The sequence below is a fragment of the Triturus cristatus genome, chromosome 2_2, assembly GCF_964204655.1.
Source record: "Triturus cristatus chromosome 2_2, aTriCri1.1, whole genome shotgun sequence".
NCBI classification, from domain to species: Eukaryota; Metazoa; Chordata; class Amphibia; order Caudata; family Salamandridae; genus Triturus; species Triturus cristatus.
Window position 1 is genome coordinate 970,545,704 of NC_140582.1, and position 25,548 is coordinate 970,571,251.

The 25,548-nt window shown below is 45.3% G+C and overlaps 1 protein-coding gene across 2 annotated transcripts in view; it reads left to right on the top strand.

Moving 5' to 3' along the window:
• Positions 1 to 282: 282 nt before the first annotated feature.
• The window catches only part of LOC146863019 (uncharacterized), a 471,045-nt gene continuing 445,779 nt past the window's right edge, over positions 283 to 25,548 (top strand). The window contains exons 1-3 of one of the 2 annotated variants that reach the window (XM_085642401.1): positions 283 to 354; positions 18,394 to 18,455; positions 20,473 to 20,618. In XM_085642401.1, coding sequence (XP_085498527.1) covers positions 322 to 354; positions 18,394 to 18,455; positions 20,473 to 20,618 — 241 coding nt within the window. In that variant the 5' untranslated portion in view covers positions 283 to 321. Of the gene's footprint in view, positions 355 to 18,393; positions 18,456 to 20,472; positions 20,619 to 25,548 lie in introns of those variants that run through there. The other variant, XR_014978206.1, reaches the window with a different exon arrangement.

Genomic DNA, 25,548 nt, shown 5'->3' on the forward strand with positions numbered 1-25,548 from the left:
ACTTTAATTGCAGATTCCCTGCATTTTGAATCCCCCAGGTGCCACATTTGATATGGAACTTTATCAGCAATTGCTCCTGTAAACCAGAAGGTCATGCCATCAGGCTCAGCAGGGTCTTTGCACCACCTCTGGAAGTAAGGCGCAAACTTCCATATAGATGCCAACCCTACACGCTGATACTCTAATTCAGCCTCAGATGTGCATCGATTGTGAAAGATTGCTATGTAGCAGTGTGAAAAATCTATCCTGGCAATTTTTGTAATTATTAATTCCACTCCACAGAATGAGAAGGAGGAAAGGTGGTGAGGAATTAGCATCTAGATGGAGAATCCTTCACAAAGAGTGCTACCAAAGGTTAGTAATTTATTTTTCTGATCTATACTTCTAACTACAGATTTTGAAAAAATGCCACACCAGTATCTCTGACAAGAAAGAGGGTCTGAGGAATTCATTCAGGACCAAACAGGCAAAATGGCTCTCCTTCTAGACATGAGTGTCAAGACAGTAATACCTGATGAAAGTGTGAATAGATGCCCATGAGTTCAACACCAGAATACATCTCTTGTTGCAGTCTTAGTTCTGGTGGAATGAGGCCTCAGGAGGCTCCTCGTTGACCAGGGCATACCATTTCTATGCACAGGACACTCCATCTGGACTAGGTTCACTTCTGAACCTTGTTCTTTTCTTAGCCCCCTTGAAACAAAAAGGTGGCTGTTCACCTAGTATTCCTCAGACTGACCTATGTCAAAACTAAAAACCCTCTTTGGAGTGAGGATGATGAACTGCCCTACATGGACAATAGCCTCTCAGATCACCCGTGCATAAGCCCAAAAGTGTACACATCAATAACATGAGGTTCAAGACAATGTTTTGCAGGTGCGTGGAACATCAATTGGTAGCATCTGCCCCCAGCATAGCCTGCTTTCACATATAACATTTTGATGATACCAAGCTATTGACAGCAAACAACCCATTTAGACACCACATACAGTTGTGGAAACAATATATTGATGATAACGTGGTGATCTGCAATTGGAATGAACAATCAACAGAGGACAGTTTCGGGAGAATCCGTCTGGCAGGAGCCAAGAAAAAGGTGGAGGGTGTAAAAAAAAGGGCATTTCCCATGTTAATTCCCATAAGAGTTGTGAACACGACTACAGCCTGAACTGCTGGACTGAATTACACCAAATTTTGAAAAAAAGCTAGCTTTTGGTACGCAGATTGTGGTTTTGTTATTTGGTGTAAATCCGTTGAGTAGTTTTCGAGAAATTAAAAGAAATCCAAATGTGTTTATCTATTATCATGGTTTATTTGCGAATAAGGATGAGTTCATGTAGGGAAATGCAGAGCTCTGATTAGCTGCCAACACTCCAACCAGGAAGGGTTGGCTGTCATCTTGGGATTCGGCTTCAGCCGAATTCCACAAAATAAGTGAAAAAAAAGAAAAGGGAGCAGAGTAGGAGTACCCTGACCCCCAAGCCTTGATCTTGTGGTTCCAGCGGGGCCCCGGCAGGGGAAACAAAGCCTTTTTTAAAAAAAAAATAATAATAATGTTGCCACCAATTTGCGTTATTTGCAGCAAAAATGTAAAAAAAAAACAAGGCAAGCTCTCACACTTGTTTTGTAATGAGCAGAAAGAGGCAGAATAAATGTCAGTAGCAAGCTAAAAGCAGCAAGATAAAGGTAAGAAACAAACAGAAAGAGGCAGAATAAAGGTCAGAAAAAAGCAGAAAGAGGCAGAATAAAGGTCCGAAACTAGCAGAAAGAGCCAAATTAAGGTGAGAAACAAGCATAAAGAGGCAAAATAAAGGTCATCAACGAGCAGAAAGAGGTAAAATGAACGTGAGAAAAGAGCAGAAATAGGCAAAATAAAGGTCAGCAACGAGCAGAAAGAGGCAAAATAAAGGTGAAAAACAAGAAGAGGCAGAATAAAGGTCAGATTGGAGCAGAATAAAGGTCAGGAATGAGCAGAAAGAAGCAAGATAAATGTGAGAAATGAGCAGAAAGAGGCAGAATAAAGGTCAGAAAGGAGCAGGAAGAGGCAGAATAAAGGTCAGCAAAGAGTAGAAAGAGGTAAGATGAAGGTAAGAAGCAAGCTGACAGAGGTAAAATAAAGGTCAGAAACAAGCAGTAAGAGGCAAAATAAAGTTCAGAAACGAGCAGAAAGATGCAAAATAAAGGTGAGAAACAAGCAGAAAGAGGTAGAATAAAGGTCAGAAACAATCAGAATGAGGCAGGTTAAAGGTCAGCAACGAGCAGCAAGAGGCAAGATAATGGTGAGAAATTAGCAGAAAGGGGCAGAATAAAGGTCAGAAATGAGCACAAAGAGGCAAAATAGAGGTCAGAAACAAGCAGCAAGAGGCACAGTAAAGATCAGTAAAGAGCAGAAAAAGGCTGAATAAACGTCTGAAACAAGCAGAAAGAGGAAAAATAAAGGTCAGAAACATGCAGAAAATGACAAAAAACGAGCAGAGAAAGTACAAAACTGAGAACTGGCACAAAGGAAGCTGGCACGAGGACCTGTTCATGTGTGCCTCCCTACTTTTGTTTACCAAGCACCCACTCACAGACCAGCTGAGAGACTTACACACCCACTCACATACTCATGCACCTACTCAGAGACTGACACACCCATTCACCGACCCATTTAGACACTCATGCACCCACTCACAGATCCACTCACTCATGCACCAACTCAAGAGACCCCCTCCGAGACTCTCACACAGTCTCACAGACCCACTCAGACACTCATCCACCCACTCATATTCCCACCCACAGACCCACCCAGAGACTCATGCAACCACTCACAGATTCACTCAGAGACTCACACACCCACAGACTGACCCATTCAGACACTCACTCACAGGCCCATTCAGAGACTCACACAACTACTCACAGACCCACTTAGCCATTCATGCACCCACTCACTCACCCACTCAGACTCATCCATCTACTCACAGACCTTCAACGACACTCATGCACCCACTCATAGACCCAGTCAGAAACTCATGCACCAACTCACAGACCCACTCAGACACTCATGCATCCAGTCACAGACAAATTTAGACACTCATGCACCCACTCACAAACCCACTTAGACACTCACGCACCCAGTCAAAGAACCACACAACCACTCACACAGTCACAAACCCACTCACACACCCACTAAGAGACCCATACAGCCACTCACACACCCACTGTCAAAGGTTACAGTTGGGAAATAAAATGTAGAAAACTGTTGAAATTCACTAAAAAAAAACAAGGTTAAAGGGACGTTACAGTTAGTAAATAGAATTAAAAAAAACATAGAATTTCACACAAAAATACCAAAGGTTACAGGGACGTTATAGTTAGGCTCAGATTACACTTGTCCAAAATCAGTGAAATTCAGCAATTATAGTTACTTGAGCTAGCTATAACTTACGCCATTTAAATGCACTGCTTATGACCTCACATATTACATCACTTATTGTTGGAGCCGGCCTCGTGGCGTGGTCCTGTTCCCCCTCACTAAGCCGCACGAGGTCCCCTGCACCTCGGGGCTCCTCCATTTTGGATTATACATGACTCTACGCAACCGCCTACGTGACCCCGCCCAACCCGGCCTCGGTCCCAGCGAGGCCCGACATCGAGGCGCCAACCCCTGGCCAGGGGGATACCACGTGAACACTTCCCCACTCCCGGCGGAGGGCAGTATCGATGGGACCCCCAACCGTCCTCCCACACCTAGGTGCGCTCGCCCCACAGCTCTCTGGGGCCTGGCGCCTCTCCTGCTGGGCGTCTGGCCGCTCCCAACCCGGCCTCTCTGCCCCCCGGACGCAAGGGTCCGGACATCAAAGGGCCCCAGACCTATATCTGGGGCGATCCGGCAACAAGACAGCAGTTGTATTCCGGAGTCAAGAGCCCTGCTGATCGGATCGCGGCTGACCCTACGGAGAAAGACTCATCCTGGAACCACGCTCTGAGCCCTGCTGACTACGTCGCGGCTTCACCGTGCTTAAAGACCTTCACGAACCTTTGGGGCCCTGCTGACGCTGTCGCGGCTCGACCTTGTTGAACTACCACCGGAGCCCTGCTGACCGTGTCGCGGCTCGACCCAAGCGGAACTACCACCCGAGCCCTGCAGGCACCGTCCCGGCTCTTCACGTCCGAGCTGCTTTGAGACCAGCACGCAAGGTCTGGCGCAGAGCCTCCCCGTACCAGGCTGGTTCTAAGACTGTCCCGCTACCCTGTCCCTACAAAGACATTGAGACTCTTTCTGGATCACTCGATCCCACTGTAAATATATTGAATGTGCTACCTTTGATAAAGTACAGAGATAAGCAACTGATACGGAGTCCCGTGTGGTGGTGTTACTGGGCCTAGTACGACCCCAAGGGAAGGACCTCTCCCAGGAGGCTTCTCAGCGGCACTCGGCTATAACCTTGCGGTAGGAAGGTGCCCCGGAGTGGTCCCCCCGACTCCCCGGTGGTCCTCCCTCCAACACTTATGAAATAATCACTTGCTGCTCACCACCGACACTGCCAGGAGTCTCTTTGCCCTCCGCACATCTCCAGGAGCCCCTGCCTTCGCCGAACGTGCCGCTGCCACGGGACTACATATCCCGAGGTCCTCTGCGGCGGTGCGCACAGATCACGTCACGCCAGCGCCCGGAGGCGCACTCAAGAAGCCCTGAGGCCGGCCCACCGGGGGGAAATAATCACTTGCTGCTCACCGCCGACACTGCCAGGAGTCTCTTTGCCCTCCGCACAGCTCCAGGAGCCCCTGCCTTTGCCGAACGCGCCGCCGCCACGGGACTACATATCCCGAGGTCCTCTGCGGCGGCGCGCACAGATCACGTCATGCCAGCGCCTGGAGGCGCACTCAAGAAGCCCTGAGGCCCGCTTCGCGGGACGGGCCGGGCTAAGCCCGGGCAAAGGGCGGGCCCTCTGTGGCCCTCAGAGGCACGAGGAGGCCGGGCTGGGCCACATCCATTGGCTGGAAAACCAGGTACTGTGCTAGATCTATGTGCAAGACAATAGCGGCCCACTCGCTACTGTGGAGTGGTGGACGTAGTATTTTATTCCTATAAGTGGGACACTGATTTGTTTAGCATAGCCTGGAAATTTTAACTGATATATCTGATGTGCCCTGAAATGCTGGGTTGTTAATTATCAAATATTATCCCGCTTCTCTGCTCCGACCTCATTGGGAGATAAGGGACTAGTGATTGAAACGGTACTATGGCTTCCAAACCTAAAATACGATCTACTAAGAGGAAAGCAACTACCTCGCTGACCACTACACAAACCGGACCTGACACTGATATTGCAGTTGGATATTCAGCACCTCCAACTGCAATAGATTTAATGTTAAGGAAGGTTATTGGGGCAGTAAATGGGGAGATTGAACGCACCCAGAGACACCTATCAATGACCCCCACAAACAATCTCCATACACAAACGCAGAGCAGACCTTCGCAAGTCCCAGATATAAATCTTTGCGAAAGTTCACAGGATAACAGCCCGGATGTTTCACTTGAAAATGTCCCTTGTGGTCAGCAGGCAACGGAGGTCGAGCCACTTCCTGGCAGGGCAGCAAAAAGACCAAACATAACAAAACATAGGCTGCCTAAACGGGGTCCAAAGAACACGCATGCGAGGAAATCGAAACCTACCAGTAGGGGTTGGAAGATACAATTAATAGAAGATGAGGTTATGGAAATAGATGTGCATAGTCCACTAATCCCGCCAGGGTGGCTTCACCCTGTAATTATTGACCTTCAAAAACATCTTGAAACCTTCATCACCTCTCAATTAAAACCATTAATCAGCAAACTAGACAAAATTGCTAATTAATTGCAAAAACTGGTTGAAGGAATCTATAAATCCCATCCCCACTGGAAATATAACACCATCAATGACCCCCTCGTCAAGGCCGCTTCCTATGAATAACAACTGCACAAGTAACGAGCCATGTACTATCACACAAGTTCATGCCCCACCCAAAGCCTTAGTCCACTTGGAGGATAGAAGTTCCACTGAAAATGAGAACTTTGTTAACTACAAAATTCAGGCCCAGCCCACCCGGGCACAGATGTTGTCAGGGCAGGCCGAGACTCATTGCCAGGATGACAAACAGCAGAAAGACTATGAGAGCAAGGAAAAAACTTACTTTCCCCTCCCTCGAGTAAATTTACCCCCCCAAGCAAGCCCTTATGTTGTGGTGTTTGCTGGGGTACCCGAACTTAGGGCGGGGCAGAAGGAGCCATACTTAGAACTAAAAAACAAGATTACAAATTGGTTAAACATACATAGACCCCTCCAAGGGAGGGAAACGGGAGAAATTATCCATGTGAGGAGAGTACCTTGGCTGGGAAGTAGAGGGAAGGATATAGAAGGGGATTGTATTATTGCAAATTTCAGGAACCCAAATCTAGTTGAGTACATACTGGGTAACTGTAACAAAAACACAACCAGTACTATACGATCCATGCCATTAGGCTACTTCTACCCTAGAAATGCTATTGCTTATCCCTTGACTTATAATCAGGGTAGGGAGGAAAGAGGATAGATGGACATAGGATAAGGAATCCTGAACATAGCCATCCATTGCTATTAAATCTGGGTGGCCTGCAGTGGACGAACAGATTCAGTCCCCTTCAATCCTTGGACGAAAATGATTGACTAATCAACTTAGAGACACAATCTGTGGGGACGGAAATAAAGATGTCTACGGATACTAGCGAATTAACATTTGAGGGGAGGTATACACTGAATGCTCTGGAAGTTATCCCGCTAAATCAGAATGGGGAAACACAAGATTCCCCGCCCGATGGGAGGGAGGCAGATAAGCTAGGTGCCCAGGGTTCAAATTTGACCGGGATACAGGGGGGAAAGGTGAAAATAACATCATGCAATATTGCAGGTTTAGCTGGAAAAATAGCAAATGTAGATTGTAGGAACCAACTAAGGGACTCCCACATAGTAGCCTTACAGGAGACTTGGGTGGTTGAGCCTGATCTTTACCATCTGGAGGGCTATAAGTTTTTTTTTGTCCCAGCCCAAGAGAGCAGGGCAGGCAGAGCAAAAGGAGGTTTAATAATATATGCTGATATTAACCTAAAGGGGAGATGGATAGTGCCATCTTGGACCTCATATAACCTCCAAGCAGTAACATTCCAAGGACAAGGGCTGAGGGTACAACTATTTAATATTTATAACCCAGGCTCAGGAAGCGGCAGTAATGCCGTCCTAGAGGAACTTGATGCAAGATTAAAACAGGAAACTGATTTAAGAAAAGGAGGGGGAGATCCATTTGTCCTTTTAATGGGGGATTTAAATTGTCATCTCTGCTCACATCTGATACCAGTAACTACAGACTGGGATCTTTGCCCAGTCAGGAAGGGGCCACATTTTGAGCACAGTACTGAGGGCACATTACTAACCAAACTAATAGGTATTCATTCACTAGCACATACCATCGATTTGGTTACCCCAGGGCCAGAGGGTACCCTTGTACCAACTTTCAAAGGAAGGGGATGTTCGTCTATTATAGACTATATATTGATATCCCCTTTTGCTAAACAATGGATCATGAAGGTAAGCATTAAATGGAGCTCCTTTAGTGATCATAATCCCTTAACCATAGAATTACTCCACAAGGGCCGTATCGAAATGAATAAGCAGCTGGACATTATTTTACAGCCAACAGATCAGGGAAGGCGCTTAAGGTGGGCGAAAATCAATGCCCCTGAATTTTACGCCACACTGATTGCAAAGGGGAAAAAGTGGGTTGAGGAGTGTCTAGATCTTAAAATAGAGGGAGCTGACCTAGTTGCTGCTTTCAGGGAGCTAATCAAACTTGCCGAAAAATTATTAGAGGCAAAAGGCCCTAGAAAACCAGGGATACAACCAAGATGGTTTGATGTAAATTGCTCGCGAGCATTAAGAAATTTAAAATCAAGTCTTAAGGCAAACCCAAGGGATAAAGCAGAAGTGGCAAAGTATAGAACAATTTATAAAATCAAGACCAAAGAAAGGAAGGCTACACCAAAAGCAGAAATATGGGCCGATCTAAGAGAGGCTGGAGAAAACAGGGATTTTACTGAATTTTGGAGGATTGTCAACAGGCCCTGTTTCCATGATTGTAGTGCCCCGGCCCTCAGCACAAATATCCTCCCACAGCAATGGGTGACCCATTTTGAGAGTCTCTATAATCATTCTAAAGATCCCATACAAGAAGGGGGATGGGATGGCAAAAGGAGTTTGGTGCAGGATTTTACACTCATTGAGATCACACAGGCAATCAAAGGGTTGACACCAAATAAAGCCCCAGGGCCCGATGGTACTCCCCCAGATTTGTATAGAAGTAATATCGACCTGTGGGCGCCAATTTTAACGAGGGTGCTAAATGCAGCTATTAAAACAGGACTCCCGAGATCGTGGTCCACTGCTTTAATTGTACCCATCTTCAAGAAAGGAAACAGGGATGACCCCCAATGCTACAGACCCATATCATTGATCGATGTTTCGGTCCAAAATACTTGGGCGGGTGGTTTTAAATCGCCTGATGACCTGGACTGAAGAGCACCACACAATAGCCGATACACATGATGGTTTTAGAGCGGGAAAATCGACCAGTGACCAATGTTTAAAATTATATTTACTGATCGCCAAATACACTAGAGCAAGCAATGGCACCATCTATATGAGGTTCATGGACCTGGCGGCGGCCTTTGACAATGTGAACAGAAGTAAACGATGGGAAAGGATGAATACTTTGGGTGTAGATCGGGGACTTATAAACATCTTGAGAGAGCTGCACTGGAACACCACAGCTAGGGTTCGCTTCAGTACGGACGGGGGCAAACCGACTCCTTCTCATGCTCTAGTGGAGTATGGCAGGGGTGCATACTTGCCCCCTTTCTGTTTTCATTATATATTAATGATCTGGAGTCGAGCCTTATAGCTCAGGCAGCTGATTGTCCCAAAGCAGGGAAGCGTCAAATACCGGTACTTTTGTACGCGGATGACGCGGTCCTGCTCGCCCGGACACCGAGAAGCCTCCAATCACTGATTAATGGATTTGTAGATTTTATGGAAAAATTAGATCTGTCCGTGAATTTGAGCAAATCCTTTGCACTGATTGCAGGCAAGAAACCCAGCAAAAAAACGGTGTTCAAAATAGGGACGCACACTATGGGCACTGTAAGCACCTTTCCGTATATAGGCCTCCTCTTTGATGGTAAAATTCAATTTGACATACTGCTGGAGGAACATCGCACCAAACTGGTCTCCTCATGTGGCACAATTATGAACTTTGCCCAAAGGTTGGGACGCTGGTCCCCAGAGCAGATAATGAGCCTATATAGTTCAATCAGTACCGCCAAAGCACTATATGGAGCCGAGGTGTGGGGCTTTAGGGATGCGAAACAGTTGCAATTAGAGGAAGTTAAATTCATTCGTAGAATCCTTAAGATCCCACACTCAATACCAGCTGAAATTGCACATTCAGAACTCGGTATTCCATATATTATAGACCAGGTCAAGATCAGACCGGTTTTGGCTTGGCTCAGTATTTGGGCCAACCCGGAGGCGGAGCTAAGCAGAGAAATTCTCATTGACTGCATACAAAGGGATAAAGGGATGTAAATCCCTTGGCTGAAATACGTCAAAACAACCTTAGAGTCCGTAGACCAGCACACCCTCTTTAGTACCCCGGCCCTAATGTCAAGGAATAGCAAATCACAAATTAAAAAATTGTTGCTCGATAAATTGGAAATGCGCAGAGAGACTAAAGCTTTAGCACTAAAACGATCAGTTGTAGCGCACTACTTAGTTAAAGATGCAGAGGGTATGGAACCCTATCTATTCTTGATGCATAATCAGCAGGACAGGTTTTTAATGTGTCGTTTTAGGCTCAATTTGTTGCATAATATTTTATCTTACCCGTCTGGTTTTACTGTAACTATTGAGCAGAAGGGTGCCTGCGGCTGCGACAACATGTCTCCGCAGGACACCCTTCATTTTGTATTATTATGTCCATTTTATCGTTTTCCCAGGCGTATGTTTCTGGTTGATATTTTAAAAAATGGAAAATTCCGTCATGCTAAAATAGCCCTGTTGTTCCTTCAAAGAGCAAATTACATGCACACTCTATGCTCAGTAATAAGCTTTTTGAAAGCGGCAGTAAGATAAAGGAATACCAGAGATTAACGTAACATAAATGTAATATTGGATTTTATATGAATTGTAACAGTTTGGCCGATGGTTGTTTTTATATTAATGTAATGTATAATTATATGTGTTGCTCTGTTTTTATAATATGGATTTTTTATGATGATTTTCTAACCATCGAAATAAAGATAACTGAACTGAACATCACTTATGACATGGTCAGTGAAATCACTGATGATATCATTGATGACATCTCAAAGTACATCACTGATGACATCATCCAGTCAATGTAAGTGTTTCGTAAAAGCTTCTGCGAGTTAAAGGTATATACTAAGCATTTGTATCCTGCCAGTCTACCTTTGCCATAGGCTTTCATGTGTACTTTGCTCCCCATTCCTCCTTCTTTGCTGTTGTTGTTGGCCCATGCGTCACTGGCAGGCAGCCATTTCGTGCATCCAGCCAGTGTGCCTTTGTCATAGGCTTGCATGTGTTCTTTGCTCCCCATGCCTCCTTGCGTGCTGCTGTTGTTTGACCATGAGGTGTTGCAGGGATTCTGCACATACACAGAACTATGCGCAGGAGAACGGGACCTCGGTGTATAAGGGCTAAGCCTTCCTACCACCTCAGTACCCGAAATCCCAGGACCGACTAGCTATAATGTCTCACTCGCTCTCCTACATATTCACGAAGATGCAAATGATTAGCACCCCAGGACACAGCACTCCCGACTCTCTCAGGAATCGCGGTAGCAAGACGTACCCTTTCGCTCACTCACTCATACCTGCCCACAATAAGAATTGACAGAGTCACTGTTATAGTTCAAAATGTTTATTTTAACTATGGTGCTCTATAATGCAGTATACGAGCCACTACCAGCAGCAAACCGCATAAACCTAAAACAGTTAGCATTGTAGCAAGTCCATAGATTATAAAGGCTGATGTCATCGTACACAGACAGTGGATAAAAGACTATAAGGCTTAACCACCCTCCCCTTGGCAAGAAGAAGTTTTATTATATAAAAGAAGATCTCTGGGCTTTGTCAGTAGACCCCCATGCCTTAGTGCCTAGATGATATTTTTACATAATAGGAACAGCTTAGCTCTTCTCCCTGGAAAGGTCCCGTGTGTGTTTAAACAACATGCATCTCCATTATATCAAAGCACTGGTTTCCTGCAATAGCAGCTGTGTTAGCATGTTTTGTCTAGGTGCTTGTGACTGAACAGAACAGAATAGAAAGGGGCATTGTTTATCAACCTTGCACACTGTGTTCAGACTAAACGCCAGGAACAGGCAGAGAACGCAGAAAGCAGACGGTTCTCATGTAAAAGGCACAAACAGTCTTGCAAAATAAAGTCATGTAGTAACACGTGCAAAAGCAGCATGGCAGCAGAGCTCATGCTAACTTAACATTGTCTACAATGACCCTAACAGACATATGACAGTGACATCTTGTGCATTAAGTCAGTGTGCCTGTGCCATAGGCTTGCATGGATGGATGAAATATCACTTTAATAATATGCTTGAGGATCATTGTAGTATGTATATTAAGAATATGATTTTGATTATCAGTGCTTATATATGACATGCATTTTTTGCACATTTTTTTTAATTTGCGCCTCCTTGCCTCACAATGTGTTTTTTTCTCATCCTCCTATACAAACATTGGCAATTATTGATCTTTTTTAATTACATTTGTTTATTTTATAATTTTTTTATTTTTCATTTGAATGTTTTCAATTTTTTATTTCTATTGTTTTCATTTTCTCAATTTTTAAAAAGTAATTTACTATTTTTTATTTTGTTATACAGTTTTTTTCTCCATTTTGCCTCAGTTGATCCATCCATCCATCCACCATAGGCATACAGCGACGCAACAGATTCAGTTTTCTCCTGGATACTCTGGCTGCAGTGCACTGCAGACACATCAGCCTCATTACATTTTTAAATGATTACTCCATTTCCCCCTGGATCACTTTGCCTGTCATAGGTGCACATTAACCTCCATTTTTTAAAGATTTTTATTCCATATCCTTATGCAGTTTCCGGAGTGACACAGGTGTCTTCTTTAGAAAATATGGACCCTGCGAGGGATGTCAGACAAGCTGGAGTGTCTTCGTGCATGGACCTCAGTGTCTCGTGTCTGCATGGAAGCTTCTCCTATGGTTTGCCCAGCGAAGAAATGGTACTTATATACCCGAAAGGTACCCTCAGGGGTTCTACCTAGATGTGTCATGGTACTGTGGGCCTGTCGTCCAAGGATGACGATAGTGGTGACTTTTGTACGGAGTTATTATGCAGAAGATGGTAATCCTGCTGTGATACTAAGAATCCTCATGCATAATAAATGAGGCTAGTTTTCAAAGAAAACCACCCAACATTTATTCGGCACCTTGCCTAGGTAAAGGGTCAGTGCCAGAGCCGTTATGTAGAACAAGGTAGGACAAGGTAGGACAAATGTAGGTAAAAGGTCGCTCAGCTAACTAGGACCATATTGAAGTACATCGGGGCTCATAACAGTGATGCTAAATTGGATTTGTCCCTTTCGCAAAGTAGTACCCAATAGTTTCAGGAAACAGAGCAAAGTGAACAGCCAGCAATAGTTCATCTTTCTGGTGGTGGAACAGAACAGGAGGTCAAGCTTCCTGCCGAGCAAGAACCTCCTCTTTTAAAATCATTGGCTCCCAGATCTCCAGCAAGGGAAAGGAAGGGTACTACTCCACTATTTTCCCCAAGCACCACTTCTTATAATGATGATAGGGACATGGAGCGGATCCCGGCAGAGTCCAGGACATAGCAGGACAGGCAATGGAAAAGAAAAGTTCCTGAGAGCCCTAGAATTATGGAAGGGGAAGATGAGGAGGATTACGACAATGAGCTAGTCATTGTGGAAGGTGACACAGAGAACTCCAACATTAATGTTCAACTTGCTCCAAGGGACATGGCACAAGTAGCATCGCCAGCTCCGATTTTTGCTAAGCCCCAGCTCAGACCTGCAATAACCCCTACCTCAGTAGAAGAAGGCACTGCAGTGAGGCAATCAACGACATGCCCACCTATCTCCATTTCTTCTTCAGGCTTTGGCAGTGGCCCAGTAAAAAATTCTTCTCCCAAGTTTGGGACTTTTATACAGTTAACACAAGGGGTGGGGCATTGCTGTATGCAGTATTTGCAACATGAATGTTCGTCTAGGTAAGCCTTGTTTGCATTATGGTACTGGAGGCCAAATGACCCAGATGAAAAAACACCACGTAATCCGGTGAGAGGAGCACCTTAAACAAATTGCTGAACGTGGTTGTGGTGATGAAGATGAGGGGGCCGGGAAACATCACCCACAAGTCCAATCACAGTGGGAGCTGATGATGAGGAAGAAGAGGGTGTCATCCTCATATGAAGCAGCCCTGTCACCAGCAGTGCACCTGCAGAATCACCTGCCTCAGCGACTTCACAGTGGCACATGACTCAGAGTCAGATGGAGACACCACGGCATACAGTGACTATCCCACCATGACGTGCAATGAGTCTACCAGCACTTACTTCTCAGGCGTTGCCTGCATCAGTGGCCCCAGTAAAGAAGAAAAAAGTACAGACTACTATTACAGGAATGTTTAGACAGGAGGGGCCCTATGACCACAACCACCTAAAGCCACATTTGTACAATAGGAAGCTGGCAAAAATGTTAGCGTAGACTTCCTCTGTTTTTCTTTTGTGGAAGGAGTGGTGTTCTTAGAATTTCTGGCAGCCATCTGGCCTAAATAGAAGGTTGCATGTTGGGCCTATTTTGCCAGAGTTGCTGTTCCAGCGCTGCATCACGATGTACTGCGTTTGGTTGGGCAAGCTTTGCACAAAGTGTTGTTCACACTATCCACCTGACAACAGACATATGGACCAGTTGTCAGGCGACTGATTACATGTACATCCCTGCACACTGGATCTCTTTTGCGGGGGCAAGGCAAAAGTGGTGTACAGGTTTTGGCCCTGAAAATCGTTTAAGAGTTTTAGGTGGCATGCAACAGTGGCCATGTTCACAATGGAGAAATCACATACAACTGTAAACATCTTGGATGAATTTAACAGCAAGGTGTCTGAATGGCTGTGCCACAGAGGTCTCAGAATTTGATTCGTTGTCACGGACAATGGCAGTAACATAATCAAAGCCAAGGCAGATGGTGATTATTTCAGGGTCCCATGCTTTGCGCATTGCATCAACCTGGTGGAGTAAGACTTTTTCAAAAAAGAAGACATAGTCTGTAAAATACTGACCACCTGCAGAAGAATTAGACCTCATTTTAGCCATTCTTTTAAAGGCCAGAAGCAGTTGCTGATTATTCACCATGATAAGAGATTTCCAGTTAAAGCCTGATACAGGAGGTGCCAACACATTGGAACCCAACCTATTACATGTTGCAACGTCTGCTTGGGCAGTACAAACAGATCAATGAGTATGTCATTCAAAGAGGAGGGGATGCAATTGGCAAAACTATGACCATGGATGTGGACAAATTGGGCCTAGTTAAATGCCTGACACAGATTCTACTCCCTTTTGAGGTTTTTACATGGGAAGTTAGTAAGGAGGACAGTACGATGGGCCAAGCTATCCAGTTGTTGCATCTGCTAAAGGATCAGCTAAAGAAGGTGTCTGAAAGGTTCTCACTTGCAGTTGTGAACAAAAACACAAAACGCATGCCTTGGTTGGAGCTTAGTCTTTCACTTGGCTTGTAATGGAAGGCTGCAAAATGACATAATCTTGTTCAAACAGTAAATCTGTGCCACACTACTTGATCCACGGTACAAATAAATTGTTCCCACCTTCATTCTTTTTTCTGAAGGGGATGTTTCAAAATACAAGAGGTGGATTGTTGAGCAAGCCATAGACCTGGAAGAAGAATAGCTGGAACTGAGAGCCCCACTCTGCCGTTCTGGGGTGTCACCTTCAACTTTCAGTGAGGGCAGTCTTGTCTCACAGCAGCCGACACCAGCAACTACAACACCAGCAACAACAGCAACAGAAGGATCGGACCCAACCTCTGCATTGGATTCGTATCAAATGGCAGGGTTTAAGTCCAGTGCGGCGGCAATGGCAAAAGAGGTTGAACAAGTGGCAGCACCAATGACCATCCAGAGGATGTTCCAGGAGTATCTTGATGATCCAAAAGAGGTCTTTGTGGATCAAAACCCATCGATGTACTCGTAGGGGTAATCAGCCAATGACCAGAGCTCAACTGGCTCGCAATAAAGTATCTGGCTTGTCCTGTAGCCAGTGTGTCTGCTGAGGGTGTGTTCAGTGCAGCTGGTGCAGTTGTTACAGCGAAAAGAACCAGTTTCTGGCCTCAGAATGTGGAGAGATTGACCATGATCAAAATGAACCAACATTTCATACCACACAATTACACCGATCCTGAAACAAGAAGGAAGATTGGTCAGTATCAAGTGTGTTGGCTGCCCAACTTCTGGGTGATTCACCAGAGTTTGAGAACAAACTATACTTCCTAGACTGAGTATGCCAGTGCCATCATAGAACATTTTCATTATTTCTCATTGGGCTTCTTTTCTTGCAACCAAAAAAAAGTAGCTAGTGTAACATTTTGTTTGTGGCAGATTTATGCTGCCCCACCATTTGTTAGTCACATAATTGCAGTTGGACCAGTGCGCAGTGAAGAAGCCTCCACAATTCCTTCATAAAATTGGAGACAATGCCTGCCTCCCTTGCATGCCTATCCTTTTTTGCGTCACTTAGCAGGGCTACCCAAGAAGATAGTTGATTTACAAGAGTTTTAATACCAAATTCTAATGTTCTGCCAGTGTCAAACAGACTATTGTGTACCTACTACCTAACCTACCCGTGTTTTGACAGCTATTGTATTGGATTGTATTGCATTGTAATTGCATTGTAATTGCATTGTAATTGCATTTATATAGCTCTTACTACCCATGACGAGGCGTCGAATCGCTTTTTCGGCGAGTAGCATGCTACTCCGAGACCCATAGAGGATTAGTGTTGAATTAGTATACTGAAACATGCAAGTAAATTTTAAGTGGTGGATAGGTTAGTCAGTTATTTGGATTCAAAAGGATAGCAGAAGGATCGAAGAGGGGAAAAAAAGGGTTGTATTTATATATAACGCTGGCTACCCTGATAGGGTGTTGAAACACGCTACTCCGGAAACCCATAAAGGATTAGTGCTGAATTAGTATGGTGAAATATGAAAGTAATTTGAGTGGTGGATATTAGTCAGTTATTTGGAGTAAGAAAGATAGCTGAGGGATAAAGGGGAAGAAAGGTTTGCATTCATGTAGCACCTGTTACCCCTGATGGGTGTTGAAGCGCTTTTCTGGCGAGTAGGACGCTACTCCGGAACTCATAAAGGATTAGTGTTGAAAATTAGTATAGTGAAATATTAAGTAATTTGAGTGGTGGATATGTTATTCAGTTAATTGGATAGAGAAGGGTAGGTTGCGGGATGGAAGAGGGAAAGAGGTTTGTATTTATATAGTGCTTGCTACCCCTTGATGGGGTTTTGAAGCGCTTTATTGGCGAGTAGCACGCTACTCTGGAACCCATAAAGATTACTGTTGAATTAGTATGGCGAAACATGAAAGTAATTTGTGTGGTGGATATGTTAGTTATTTGGATTGAGAACGGTTGGGGAGGGGTAGAAAAGGTAAAAAGGTTTGCATTTATATAGCGCTGGTGGTAACCCTAATGGGGTGTTGAAACGCTTTATTGGCAAGTAGCACCCTACTCTGGAACCCATAAAAGATCAGTGGTAGTATAGTGGAATATGGAATTTGAGAAGGCAACATGTTAGTCTTTTATTTTGATTGAAAAGGATAGTGGAGGGACAGAAGAGTGAGAGTGAAAGACTTTTTTTGAGGTTATAGCAGTAGGAGGAGGCTTTTGGATGAGTAAAAAGGGGTTTTTGAGGGAAGAGTCAGAGGGAAGAGTTTAGAAAGGTTTGTTTTGGAGTATCGGTATAGGAAAAGAGGTGTCAGATGATGCAAGGAGCAGGTAGAGTAGGAGAGAGTCTAGAAAGGGTTATTTTGGGGATCATAGTAGTGGTATGGTGTTTGGGATAAATGAGAGAGTGGATGTAGAGGATATATTGATAGATGTATAGGGTGAGAGATAGGGTAGTGCATTGGAAAGAGTAGTAGAAAGAAGTTTGAGAGGAGTCAGAAGGTGGGGCTAGAGGATATATTGAGAGAAGTATAGGCTGAGAAATAGGGTAGTGCATTTGAAATGCTAAATTAGAAGAAAGTGATAAATATATAGATCCATAAGTACATTGAAGGTATATAGATGCATAAAGGAGGTAAGTATATGTAGATTAAATATATTAATAGAAGTACAGGATGAGAAATAGGGTAGTGCTTTTTCAGGAGGAAAGTAACAGACACACAGATCCAAGTACATGGAAGGTACATAGATGCACAATGGAAGTAAGTACATGTAGACCAAAGATGATTTTTAATTATTTATTTATTTTCAACAACATAATTATTCTACATGTTTATACAAAGCAATACACAAAGATAGGTACAGATCTATATTGAAAATAAATACTTATATACCAAGGAATATGCTGTAAATTTCTGTTTGCGTATGGTGCTTATGTGGGGAAGAGCCAATTCTTGAGTAGTTTTCTGATGATAAGGTGGTTGTCGGTGGATCTTATGTTGAGGGGTAAAGAGTTCCATAGTTTGGCTGCTTGAACAGAGAAGGATGTGCCACCCATGGTCTTTTACTTGTATCTTGGGATTTTGAGGCGAGATGTCCCTTTAGAGCGTAGGTTCCTTTGTTGAATGTGTTTGGTGATTTTATTCCTGGTGAAGAGCGGCCCCATTCCATGTATTGCTTTGTGGGTGATACAAAATAGCTTGAAAATGGATCTTCTGGCAACTGGTAACCAATGCAGGGCTTTCATGGCAGGTGAGATGTGGTCTTGCGGTTTGATATGCAAAAGTAGTCTGGCAGCCAAGTTCTGAATCCATTGTAGTCTTTTTTCATGGTCGTTAAAGGTGATCCGTGGTAGAGGCTATTGGCGTAATTGAGTTTGGACAGAACAAGGGAGATGGTAGCTTGGACTTTGTGTGGAAATCCCAAATGAGGGAAAATTTGTTGCAGCGTTTTTATAGTGACAAAGCTTGATCTTGCTAGTTTGTCCGCTCGGGCATTCATCGACAACTTGGAGTCCATGCTCATTCCGAGGTTTCTTACTTCCTTCGATACTTTAGGTGGTGATCCCAGTTCATCAGGCCAGGCGGCAAGCAGGTCGTAATGTTTCCAATCGCCACATGTGAGTATTTCCGTTTTTGAAGCATTCAATTTGAGATGGCTCCAAGTCATCCACTGATCCATGGATCTGAGACAACAATGAGTGAATGATTGTGAGTGATGATTGTTGATTCATGTGGTGCAGACAGTGAGGGAGGGTGTTAAATTAACAGTAAAGTTAACTTGATTTCAATGAATTGCAATGTTTGGTGCCTGATTAGTGATCATTTCTCCGAAGGTGATTGGCAAACTTACTTAGTGAAAATATGCATGTACGGTCCCCTCATATTCTTTTTTTCATCACCTAGAAGGGCTGCCCCAGAAAATCATTGATTTAGAAGACTGTGAAATTCCAATGTGTTGCTTGCATCAAAGAGGAGATACAATTGTGTAACTACCACAGTGCTTGAATTGGAAAAGATAACTATTGCATCAATGAGTAATATGTTTCTGAGTGAATGGGAGTGATGATTGGTGATTCTTGTGGTGGCAGACAGTGAGGGAGGGTGTTCAAATAATTTGCAAACTTGAATTTGATGAGTTGCAATGATTGTGGCCTGATGTGTGATCATGATTCCTGAAGGTGATTGGACCTTTCACACTTATCAAGATTTATTTACTTAGTCCATGCCCTTTTCCTGGTTCTTCAGAGATCAGACGAGTCACTCAAGTTAACAAATGCAAACAAATCTTAAGTACTGCAATTCTGTTTCTCTACTTATTCTTCAACAGAAGTGCACTACACGTATATCTTGGTTGGGTCTGCACTGAGACTGACTTACTTGGAGTCGGGAGGAGGCTGGAAAGACTCAGAGTGGGACTACCTCATCCACAGCTAGAAAAAGGAAGTTATAGGCTTTAAAGGGAAACCATGACTCTGAGGCCTAGTACTCAGCTTTGTGGAATGGGGAGAGGTGAATTGATTTGAAAAATGCTGCTGAGTGTGTGCTTTGCACTGGTGGCAAAGGTAAAACTCTGAGTCATCTTGTTTTTTCCTCTGCCTGAGTCTTCTTGGCACACTACTCATGAAGCTTGCCTTGCTTCTGTGCTTGTCCTTGACTCTACAATACAGTTTCTGGTTTACAGTCCGGAAGCCTTTTCGTCTCCTGCACAAATTAAAGGTGAAAGCTGAGCTCAACACTCCTACTTACCTACCGGACCAGTCCAGACAGGTTCCCAAGAGTGACGGGCATTCCCAAGGAGAATGCAGATGCACCACCCCAATTTGGCAATACAGTGTCATTTTTCTTTTAACAATCATATTTTTAGAACTGGGTAGGTTAAATTCACTCCTCCATAATTTGATTTTCTCAAACCTAGAAGACTGAAGATTTAGATATCTGATAAATTGGATCTCTGGGGCAGAAGGACTGTTTGCAAATGGATTTAACTGCAGAGTGTCATACTCATTCCTTTGTTTCCTTCCACAATAGCTTGATGATGATATGCTTCTCATGCCTCTCATGAATATTGTTCTTGTGTTGTGTTTGTCTTTATCACAACATTTCCCAAATCCCCATTCCCATCCAGTCATCAAACCCCTAACCCTCTTCCCCCGGGCTGTGTGCTTTTTTCGGAAGGTGTGTCTTAATATACACCAAATAGATCACACACTTGGTAGGGCAGATGTGGTTAAATACTACACCATCTCTGCGAGATCTTTATTACCTGAGCAATAGCCCACACCAGCCCCACTTACCCAACCACGAACATCGTCATTCCTCAACATCAACATTTAAGGCCTTTGTATATGCGTAAATAAAACTTGTTGACTACATACTATAGAATTTGAGTACATTTTCCCTGCCTTGAGGATTTCATAACTTTGTTTTTCAAATCCCATACTCACCATTGCTCAGAATAATTTACTATTGCTAGTTTTTGTTATAATATGTGGTATTATTTTCTTTGTTGTCTCATGCTGGTAGTAGTCTGTCCTCAGTCTGTCTAAAGCTGCAATATAAATGTATATGTATAACCTACTAACTCTGTTTTTCTGTCAATTTAGTAGTCTGTAATGCTTTAAATTAATCCTGCAGTTGGAGATCACCTAAGTGGGCGTGGGTCCTCGCTGTGATGCGTTCAATGTTATCACACCACCATAAAGAAGGCACCTTGGGAAACCCTCCACGTGTTGGAAGATTGACAGAGGGAGTAGCCACCAGCCATCACTTCATCTATTCAGGTAAGAGAACTATGGGGTGAAGTGAACTACTTTACTCAGTACGTAACTAACTTGTACTGCAGATGAAATAACTTAATTGTTTATCTATGTTTCTGTAAGCAATATAGGGAATGGCAAAAAATCCTACTAACTGGCATACACTTTACAAAATACGAAAGATAGGCTGCTCAAAAAGGCATCAGTGCAACGTTGATGTAAAACACACAAACAACTTCAAACATAAAGTGGATTATAAAAGCTTTCCCCTTTACTAGCATATATATAATATAACCCACCCTCTCCACCCACACAGGCCCACCCTTCTCCCACATTCTTTCCCCATTCCCATGGAATTTCCAAAATAAATATAAAACATGCCCAAATTGTCCAAATATGCCCTGCCCAAATTACTACCCCCTCCCCACCCACAACTCCCTCCCACCAAAACCAAAAATGTAAGAAAAGAGCTAGAAGAGGGCATTCTCCAACAGGGTCTCTAAATGTTGGATGCGGGCCTTAAGTTAAGGCGTGCAATTTGACAGTCCTAGTCTGCAAGCTTGCGCGGTGATGGTGGAGCCAGTCTGAAAGGGGGGTGGCATGGGGATGAGCACATGCAGATCCAAAGCTGACAGCAACGCTGGTGTGCGTTACAACAAACAAATGATGGACGGAATGCTGACAATGCAGACATTCTCCCCAGTCAAGAGATCTGGGTTAAATCCATCGTTCTTTTGCCCACTACACCACCCCAGTTTAGACATGGCCATATGCAAATCAGTCTTGACCCTGTGCCTCATGGGAACAGTCCAGCCCGAACTGCCAAGCCATGTCTTCCCTGGACCGGAATCAAGCATCCTAGGACCGGTTTCTGGCTATCAGCCGTCATCAGCCAGGATAGCTTGACTCCAGTGGCGTAGTGAGCACGGGTCCCACGTCTGGGAATACCCATCCCACTTAGGGCGAAAAGCGTTACAACAAACAAATGATGGACGGAATGCTGACAATGCAGACATTCTCCCCTAGTCAAGAGATCTGGGTTAAATCCATCGTTCTTTGGCCCACTACACCACCCCAGTTTAGACATGGCCATATGCAAATCAGTCTTGACCCTGTGCCTCATGGGAACAGTCCAGCCCGAACTGCCAAGCCATGTCTTCCCTGGACCGGAATCAAGCATCCTAGGACCGGTTTCTGGCTATCAGCCGTCATCAGCCAGGATAGCTTGACTCCAGTGGCGTAGTGAGCACGGGTCCCACGTCTGGGAATACCCATCCCACTTAGGGCGAAAAGCGTTACAACAAACAAATGATGGACGGAATGCTGACAATGCAGACATTCTCCCCCAGTCAAGAGATCTGGGTTAAATCCATCGTTCTTTGGCCCACTACACCACCCCAGTTTAGACATGGCCATATGCAAATCAGTCTTGACCCTGTGCCTCATGGGAACAGTCCAGCCCGAACTGCCAAGCCATGCCTTCCCTGGACCGGAATCAAGCATCCTAGGACCGGTTTCTGGCTATCAGCCGTCATCAGCCAGGATAGCTTGACTCCAGTGGCGTAGTGAGCACGGGTCCCACGTCTGGGAATACCCATCCCACTTAGGGCGAAAAGCGTTACAACAAACAAATGATGGACGGAATGCTGACAATGCAGACATTCTCCCCCAGTCAAGAGATCTGGGTTAAATCCATCGTTCTTTTGCCCACTACACCACCCCAGTTTAGACATGGCCATATGCAAATCAGTCTTGACCCTGTGCCTCATGGGAACAGTCCAGCCCGAACTGCCAAGCCATGTCTTCCCTGGACCGGAATCAAGCATCCTAGGACCGGTTTCTGGCTATCAGCCGTCCTCAGCCAGGATAGCTTGACTCCAGTGGCGTAGTGAGCACGGGTCCCACGTCTGGGAATACCCATCCCACTTAGGGCGAAAAGCGTTACAACAAACAAATGATGGACGGAATGCTGACAATGCAGACATTCTCCCCCAGTCAAGAGATCTGGGTTAAATCCATCGTTCTTTTGCCCACTACACCACTCCAGTTTAGACATGGCCATATGCAAATCAGTCTTGACCCTGTGCCTCATGGGAACAGTCCAGCCCGAACTGCCAAGCCATGTCTTCCCTGGACCGGAATCAAGCATCCTAGGACCGGTTTCTGGCTATCAGCCGTCATCAGCCAGGATAGCTTGACTCCAGTGGCGTAGTGAGCACGGGTCCCACGTCTGGGAATACCCATCCCACTTAGGGCAAAAAGCGTTACAACAAACAAATGATGGACGGAATGCTGACAATGCAGACATTCTCCCCAGTCAAGAGATCTGGGTTAAATCCATCGTTCTTTTGCCCACTACACCACCCCAGTTTAGACATGGCCATATGCAAATCAGTCTTGACCCTGTGCCTCATTGGAACAGTCCAGCCCGAACTGCCAAGCCATGTCTTCCCTGGACCGGAATCAAGCATCCTAGGATTGTTTCTGGCTATCAGCCGTCATCAGCCAGGCTAGCTTGACTCCAGTGGCGTAGTGAGCACGGGTCCCACGTCTGGGAATACGCATCCCACTTAGGGCGAAAAGCGTTACAACAAACAAATGATGGACGGAATGCTGACAATGCAGACATTCTCCCCCAGTCAAGAGATCTGGGTTAAATCCATCGTTCTTTGGCCCACTACACCACCCCAGTTTAGACATGGCCATATGCAAATCAGTCTTGACCCTGTGCCTCATGGGAACAGTCCAGCCCGAACTGCCAAGCCATGTCTTCCCTGGACCGGAATCAAGCATCCTAGGACCGGTTTCTGGCTATCAGCCGTCATCAGCCAGGATAGCTTGACTCCAGTGGCGTAGTGAGCATGGGTCCCACGTCTGGGAATACCCATCCCACTTAGGGCGAAAAGCGTTACAACAAACAAATGATGGACGGAATGCTGACAATGCAGACATTCTCCCTCAGTCAAGATATCTGGGTTAAATCCATCGTTCTTTTGCCCACTACACCACCCCAGTTTAGACATGGCCATATGCAAATCAGTCTTGACCCTGTGCCTCATGAGAACAGTCCAGCCCGAACTGCCAAGCCATGTCTTCCCTGGACCGGAATCATGCATCCTAGGACCGGTTTCTGGCTATCAGCCGCCATCAGCCAGGATAGCTTGACTCCAGTGGCGTAGTGAGCACGGGTCCCACGTCTGGGAATACCCATCCCACTTAGGGCGAAAAGCGTTACAACAAACAAATGATGGAGGGAATGCTGACAATGCAGACATTCTCCCCCAGTCAAGAGATCTGGGTTAAATCCATCGTTCTTTTGCCCACTACACCACCCCAGTTTAGACATGGCCATATGCAAATCAGTCTTGACCCTGTGCCTCATGGGAACAGTCCAGCGCGAACTGCCAAGCCATGTCTTCCCTGGACCGGAATCAAGCATCCTAGGACCGGTTTCTGGCTATCAGCCGTCATCAGCCAGGATAGCTTGACTCCAGTGGCGTAGTGAGCACGGGTCCCACGTCTGGGAATACCCATCCCACTTAGGGCGAAAAGCGTTACAACAAACAAATGATGGACAGAATGCTGACAATGCAGACATTCTCCCCCAGTCAAGAGATCTGGGTTAAATCCATCGTTCTTTTGCCCACTACACCACCCCAGTTTAGACATGGCCATATGCAAATCAGTCTTGACCCTGTGCCTCATGGGAACAGTCCAGCCCGAACTGCCAAGCCATGTCTTCCCTGGACCGGAATCAAGCATCCTAGGACCGGTTTCTGGCTATCAGCCGTCATCAGCCAGGATAGCTTGACTCCAGTGGCGTAGTGAGCACGGGTCCCACGTCTGGGAATACCCATCCCACTTAGGGCGAAAAGCGTTACAACAAACAAATGATGGACGGAATGCTGACAATGCAGACATTCTCCCCCAGTCAAGAGATCTGGGTTAAATCCATCGTTCTTTTGCCCACTACACCACCCCAGTTTAGACATGGCCATATGCAAATCAGTCTTGACCCTGTGCCTCATGGGAACAGTCCAGCCCGAACTGCCAAGCCATGTCTTCCCTGGACCGGAATCAAGCATCCTAGGACCGGTTTCTGGCTATCAGCCGTCCTCAGCCAGGATAGCTTGACTCCAGTGGCGTAGTGAGCACGGGTCCCACGTCTGGGAATACCCATCCCACTTAGGGCGAAAAGCGTTACAACAAACAAATGATGGACGGAATGCTGACAATGCAGACATTCTCCCCCAGTCAAGAGATCTGGGTTAAATCCATTGTTCTTTTGCCCACTACACCACCCCAGTTTAGACATGGCCATATGCAAATCAGTCTTGACCCTGTGCCTCATGGGAACAGTCCAGCCCGAACTGCCAAGCCATGTCTTCCCTGGACCGGAATCAAGCATCCTAGGACCGGTTTCTGGCTATCAGCCGTCATCAGCCAGGATAGCTTGACTCCAGTGGCGTAGTGAGCACGGGTCCCACGTCTGGGAATACCCATCCCACTTAGGGCGAAAAGCGTTACAACAAACTAATGATGGACGGAATGCTGACAATGCAGACATTCTCCCCCAGTCAAGAGATCTGGGTTAAATCCATCGTTCTTTTGCCCACTACACCACCCCAGTTTAGACATGGCCATATGCAAATCAGTCTTGACCCTCTGCCTCATGGGAACAGTCCAGCCCGAACTGCCAAGCCATGTCTTCCCTGGACCGGAATCAAGCATCCTAGGACCAGTTTCTGGCTATCAGCCATCATCAGCCAGGATAGCTTGACTCCAGTGGCGTAGTGAGCATGGGTCCCACGTCTGGGAATACCCATCCCACTTAGGGCGAAAAGCGTTACAACAAACAAATGATGGACGGAATGCTGACAATGCAGACATTCTCCCCCAGTCAAGAGATCTGGGTTAAATCCATCGTTCTTTTGCCCACTACACCACCCCAGTT